This window comes from Citrus sinensis, chromosome 1 (genome assembly GCF_022201045.2).
Source record: "Citrus sinensis cultivar Valencia sweet orange chromosome 1, DVS_A1.0, whole genome shotgun sequence".
Classification (NCBI taxonomy): Eukaryota; Viridiplantae; Streptophyta; class Magnoliopsida; order Sapindales; family Rutaceae; genus Citrus; species Citrus sinensis.
In genome coordinates this window covers 17,595,140-17,602,254 of record NC_068556.1, presented here as the reverse complement: position 1 = coordinate 17,602,254, position 7,115 = coordinate 17,595,140, and the positions used below count along the sequence as shown (strand labels likewise).

At 29.4% G+C, this 7,115-nt stretch overlaps 1 protein-coding gene across 1 annotated transcript; it reads right to left on the bottom strand.

The window, feature by feature from the left end:
- Positions 1 to 3,625: 3,625 nt before the first annotated feature.
- On the bottom strand, positions 3,626 to 5,143 carry LOC112498188 (uncharacterized). The gene is made up of 2 exons (XM_052443991.1): positions 4,818 to 5,143; positions 3,626 to 3,743 (listed from the first exon to the last, which is right to left on the bottom strand). The coding sequence occupies exons 1-2, from the start codon at positions 5,141 to 5,143 to the stop codon at positions 3,626 to 3,628; spliced, it is 444 nt and encodes a 147-aa protein (XP_052299951.1).
- Positions 5,144 to 7,115: the final 1,972 nt, after the last annotated feature.

Below are 7,115 nucleotides of genomic sequence, written 5' to 3'. Positions count from 1 at the left end.
GAAACATACACAGTTGAGTACTCGTAATAAGGATCACATAGACAAGGGTATATATTCGTTTTCTCCTTATATTTTGATTTAAATACCCGTTTAATCTCTATACATTAAAAAATATCTCAAATTTTCTTGCAATTAAATATGTTATATTCTTATCTTTACTTTTTTTCTTTTACAATAATACCATTCCAACAATATTCTTAACATTAGTTAATTTATCCATAAAAAAATTAATTAGTAAATTAACCAATAATTATTTATTAACAAATTAGCCAATAAATCTTATCGTGGAAGAACTAGTAATTTTTATACTTGTACAACAATCTTTAATAATTACTTATAAAATAATGTTTAATGTCTTTACAACAATCTTACTAACAATTATTTTATAAAAAATTAATTTACTAAATTAATCCTAAAAGTAAAATAGTAATATAAGATTTTGTGTAAATTTTTATTTTATTCTTATGGTTAATTTGATAAATTATCACTTTTTTCTTTTTATTGGTACCTCCAAGAATATTATTGTAAGGGTATTACTGTAAAAGAAAAGAAAAAGAAAGGGTAAGAATGTAATATATTTAACAATAGGGGTGCCTTAAAATATTTTTAAAAAATAAGGACTAAATAGATACAAAACCCAAAATATAGAGACTAAACGTTCATTTACATGATAAACATATAGAGTTGAATCAGTCCATATATAAGAATATATTATAAAGTATATAGGCCTAACTTAAAGTATTTTCCAAGCTTCATATAATTAACTCATATATAGATCCGTCTTTTTTATTAACTCATACTCAAAAGTTAAGGATTGTCAAAACCATATATTTATCCCAAGATTCATTCTCAATTAATGTATGATATTGTCTTTAGCATATATCACTTAATAAATTTTCTCTAGTAGCATCTAACTCATCTTTCATCTCCCTGTTTTAATTATGAAAACCTTGGAAACAATATAAGTCATTGTTTGTGGACATACATGTGCATAAGCCTAACTCTGATACCATAAAGAAGTTTAGGGATCTAACAAATACTCAAGAGCTAGCTCAATAATTCAGTTTTGCCTCAAGTTCACATTATTGGCCTAGTAACAATAATTCCAAACCCATGTGGGATATTATCCTCAACAAATTTATTTTTTTGGCTCTTTCATATTGAAGACGTAAAATTAATGACATAGGTTATCTGTTTGTCGTTTCTAATTATCCATCTAATTCGTCTGTATAATTTGTAATAGTGTATATATATCTGTATGTGTGTGGGTCATTACGAAAATATAACTCTAAATTAAAACAACTTCAATAAAATTTCAAGAACCATCATATGGTATAAAATATAAAGATAAACTTGCACAAACTGAATTCGTACTTATTGAGGAGCTCAGTAATAGTTCAACGAGCAAATACCATGCTTATTTTGCATATTCCTGAAATGAAACTCCATATCGTAGACAAGAGATGAGGAGATTGCTGTCGCTTCGTGGAAAACGTTTTCTGCGGGGCAATGCCAACAATGCAAATAACAACTAAAATTAATTTTGTACACATGAATTAGTTGTACAAATTTATACATATAATTTTAATGTAATTACCGAATCATTGAAATGTCTTTAATTTTTTAATTTTATTTAATTCATATATATTTTTTTATTTTTCTAGTTATTATTTTTATGATACATCTGCTTGTCTTTAATTAACAGCATATCAGTGGACGCCACCCGGTTGAGATAATAAAATTCTTTTGTTGAAAACAAAAGATTTTGGGGTTTGAATTTTGCTCACATAGGTGAGAATGTGATTGAATTGCTGCTAGGCTAAATAATAATAATAATAATAATAATAATAAATACCTACTTGTCGGCTTTTCCATAATGTTGCAACCAAGGCCAATTGCAGTCGACCCAATCTGTGCTCCAGTATTGAATCCCTGCAGAAACTCCAACGAGCCGTCCTGAAAATAGAAAATGAACAGTATGTTTATGGAACTGTTGTGTGTTTGTGTGTGTATATTTATATTAATATTCTATACTGATTTTTTTCCTATTAATGATAATAATGTTTTGGTCCCTCCGAGTCCCATATAATGTTAATGCAATGTGACATTTAAAAAGACTTAACTTTTCACATTGACAGCACCTGATCATGGCGAGTTATAACTGAATGACATCATAACAAATATAAAAAATCTGGATGATAATTATACTGTTCTAATTTTTGAAAGGGATGTTGTCAATTTCTCATCTACTAAAATTAATATACACCATTTATTTCTTATTATCTTTATAATATCTAAAAATCTTTCTAGCACTAACAAAAAAAAAAGTAAAGGAAAAGAGGGATAAATTAGTCATTTGCTTGATTATTTATTTGAAGCTATAAAGTATATATTTAGTACAAGAAAAATGTTTAAAAGATAACAAAAAGAACAAGAAAAATATCTTATTAATTTTTTATTCACACTGAAACATATATTTATTATTTTTACTATTTCAATATTTTTATTTTTATTTCTATTTATGTGATTTATTTAATTTACAATAAATATGAATAAAAGTGTATTAAAATATAAAGATACTATTATAAATTATGTTGCAAGTGGACTATTAACTATTATGAAAACAGAAAAATAAGTAACATATATTGATTTCAATAATCTCTTTTTAGAACTTCTTCATGCAGGAGATTATGTCAAATTAATAGACATACTTTTAAGCCTACGAGCTCATCCATACAACTTTAGGGCCCCGTTTGGGTCTGACGCCAGCGGCTGGAATGTTTGGTAACGCCTACTGAGTTGCGGCAGGATAGGCCAGCTATTGGGTTTTTTTTTTTTGTTTTTTGTTTTCAATAGTTGTAAATACATAGATTAATAGAAATTATTGTTTATCATATAGCCATACACCCATTAGTTTTTTTCTTGAAAACTAAATCTTTTACTCCACAGCATTTAAAGTTTAAAAACCACATCACCTTAATATAATACAACTCCTTAGTCTACGAAATTAACATTTTTGATTAAAAATAAGAAACTCATATTCACAAGCTAATTAAGTAGATTCAGAGAAATTTAAGTGCTGTTTCTATTTAAAGTTAGTTTTAATGTACTATAGAATTATATTATAGCCACCTAAAGATCACACTAAAATATCATCAGACAAAATTGAACTTACCTCCTCAGGCTCTTGTGTGCTTGGCTGTACCATTTGAGGCAGCTTATGAGATATGCTTTGCTGCATAATATACATAATTTAATCAGTGCAACCATTTTAATTATATCTCGATCTATCTGATAGCGGGGTAATTATTGCTCAACTCTTAGATTATTTAGGATTTTTCAATCATCCCCCAAACTATTGAAAACATCAATGCAACTCTATTTATATTCCAAAGATAGGGGATAATATGGTCGCGTTGATGAATTTCTTCATCAATTCTTTTGTCTTCTGAACAACAAATAAAAGAGGGTTGGTGTTTTGATTGGGGTAGGGTGGATTGGAGATAGTCAAAATATCTAGGGGTAAATAGAAATAAACCCTTCTAATATAGGCTTGAAGTATTAACTAAGCATAAAATTGTTGTTTGAAGCCAATTTCTTACAGGAGTAGAGGATCGCGAGACTCTCAATAAAGCGAGCATGGCATGGTTATCGATGAACTGAGGTTTGCGGCAGTGGTGGAGAAATTTCTTTGTCGACAGCAAGCGGTACAAAGATCGAAAGACGAAGAAGCTTCAAAGCATGTAACCATGTAGTGTTGAAAAATAGCATACTAATATGCTATTTTGAGAGCACATTTTGAGTGAGTCTCACTTAGCGAAAGTGAGAAATCTTAAGAGGTTCGGATTCTACTCCGTGAACACTTCGAAAGTGTATATTTATTTACTCAAATGGTGCTTGGGTGAATGAGAAATTGACTCTCAAAGTGCACCCTTGAAGTTGGAAATTTGAAATGAAATGGGACTTGTCCCACAAAGAAAAAATAAGCTAAGAGATTTGTGTTTATATGTATACTTATCAATGCATAAGCAAAAATTTTATAGATAGAGGCTCTCTCCACACGTGCGTGCACAGGGGTGTGCGAGTCCAAGATCGATTTGGTTGAACCTGCGAGTCCTGCGTACGCGAATGTCAGCCCAAAATCACACAGGCTTGCATGGTCACGTTTTTAATTTCCTTCTAAATTTTTGTAACAGTTTCACAATTATTTGTGAATAAAATCTTGAGCTGGTACTCATTTCAATTTTTTTTTTTTGAATTCAATGGCTTTGTAACAGTTTCGCAATTATTTATTAATTAAATTTTGGGCTGTTATGCAATTCAATTGGCTAAATTGAATTGGCTGTTACAATGTTAAATCGCATAGATTGAATTCGGAAATTCAATTTTATGCTACTGTTACATACCCACATGTGTATAAGTAGGCAACCTCCTCTTCTGTTTTTTTTTTTTTTTTTTACAAAGCAACCAGCACATAGAGCACTTAAAATTTTCTTTCCTCCTTCTGACGTCTTCATTTTTTATCGAGTTTCTTCGCTGTTGTGGTTCGCCGAAATTATTTGTCCATACTTGACAGATAATTCGTACACGTTGTATTATGGGAAACAGTTACCAGCAAACCTAAAGCACTGTAGTAGGTGGTAAATTTATTTTAAGAAAACTATAGTAGGTGGTAAATTTTTTTTTGTCTCATTATTTTTTTATTTCGAGTTGCTTTTTTTTTTTTTTTTTTGCTGTTGTTTGATTCTGTTATTAATCAAATTCACGTTAATTAGCTACTGCTTTTAATTGTTCACTCACTGCTATTTTTCTAATATGTAGCACACGTAAAATAGAGACCTTGAAGCCATGTGTTGCAGCCAAGGCCATCACACTTAACGCGCCAGTTACTTACAAAATAGAACGGTGTGAGAAACTCTACGAAATCCAGGCTGCCATCACCATTCTGATCAATGCTCTGAAACAACTCCTGAATCCACTGTGTGTTGTTGAATTTTCCAAGGAACTGAAGGAATTCTGAGCGGCTTATCCTGCCATCTCCATTAGTATCCATTGAGTTGAAGAAGTTCTTTGCCAGATTCTGAACTTCTCCAGTCGCATTGTTGTAGCAAATTATTGCAGAGTCATGGAACTCCTGATCCATGTTTATTTCAGAGCTTGTGCTTCTTAATAATTATCTGCAACCGAGTGAGCTTCTTGTTAGTTTAGTATTTATATTTTATGTTAGGAGATTGACAACTTCCCTTTTACTGAAATCAATATATACCACAGCCATTAGGCTTTAACTTAGTGGTTAAAACCCAAACCTCACAATTGTGAGGTCTTGGGTTCGAGCCCTACAATGCATTATGGGAGTTAAATTTCCTTCCTCAATTTGAGTGAAAACAATTTTTTCTCTTTCGAAATGTGAGTGGAGTAGACATCACTCGAATATTAGAGAAGGAATGTGAGTGGAGTGGAATAGATGTTCCTCGAATATTAGAGAGGGTAAAAATATAGGCGGTGCTTCATAAAAATTGATGTAAACAAGTTCCAATAATAGTCTGATATGTAAATATCAGTTGTAATCTCATGTAATATGAGTTGTACTCTTGAGCAATAGTCTCATGTAATTAAAAAAAAAATCAATATATACCACTTACTTTTGAACAGTTTTTAAAATAGTCAATAATCATCCTGACAATATAATTATACAGTAGTACTCTTATTTTTAAATACACTTTTACTCATATTTATTATAAATCAAATAAATCATATCAATAAAAATTAAAATTAAAATACTAAAAATAAGAAAATATTTTTTTGTATAAATAAAAAATCAATAATATGATATTTTTCTTATACTTTTTATTATTTATTAAACATTTTTCTTATAATAAATATATATTTCATATTTCTAAATAAATTATCAAGCAAATGACTAATTACCCCTTTGTTCCTTTAAATATTTAGTATTAGGGAGATTTTTAGATGTTATGAAAAATTATATATATATGTTGATTTCAGTATAGGCTTTTAGTTAAGTGATAGTTTAGACTGTATATTTTGAAAAGTTCCCCAAAACATCTTTACTATTAATTATATTTTACCTCTGCCTTTAATTTTTTTTAACTTTTATAATAATACCTCTACAACAATTTTGGGACATTAATAAAAAAAATATTAATTTACCAAATTAAGACAAGTGACTATCTTAGCTACTTATTGAAAAAAACCTTGTAGATGTATATGATTAAATAAATCTTATTGGCCACGCAATTTGTAATTATTATTTGATCTTACACTATCTTCCACTATATATGATTGTTAATTTATTTAGACTATATGCTGCGCATCTTTGATTTCATACCATAACTTTGAACTTTTCAAAGTATTCTTCTAGTCGTTGTATTCTGTAGCTAGTCTCTATAGAAATATGGTAAACATATTATTGTTAATTTCTTTAATTAATAGTGCTTATTCTTAAAAAATACTGATTACTTATTAATGGCCAATTAATTATGATGACGATATCTCCATGACATAAGATATCATGGAAGATTTCAACTATAAAATAAGGTACGTTTGAATTTTAATGATACTTACTGTTGAAGAGGAATTTTAATAATTTATTAAGGTTGGAAGAAGAGAAACTAGAGAACCTTTTATTGGTGTAACATATTCAAAGTATTGTAGCTCATGCCAATGAAGAATCTGACGTAGGATCTGTTTGGTACTGTGGCTCATATAAGACACAGTTGTTCTGAAATGAAACCTCTAATTGTGAAATAAAATATAAAAAATGATATTCCAAAGCAAATGCAGTCATTTTTTGGGATATGTTTGGAATTGAAGGTTTTTTCACTTTTAAATTGTAACTACTGTAAAATGAAATCACTATTGTTAAGTATCCATAGGTGGGATTGTTAGCGCTTACCTAGCTGTTGGATATCGTTGGAGCCATTACCGTAATATGCCATTGCAGCTCCCCTCCATTATTACAGAACTGTGAAATTTTCATTAAGTATAAGGTATTTTGCGACTTGGAATATTAAAATTCTTATTTAATTGACGATTCTTTTCAATCCCATATGGCCAAACATGTATAAATACCTTGAATAAATTAATCTAATGAC

What these genes read in the sequence shown, in the direction of transcription:
- LOC112498188 (XM_052443991.1), bottom strand. Translation starts at nt 5,143, where the DNA reads ATGGATCAGGAGTTCCATGACTCTGCAATAATTTGCTACAACAATGCG. An exon ending in CTCTATTTTACGTGTGCTAC is followed by an intron (nt 3,744 to 4,817) that starts ATATTAGAAAAA and finishes CTACATGGTTAC; the next exon opens with ATGCTTTGAAGCTTCTTCGT.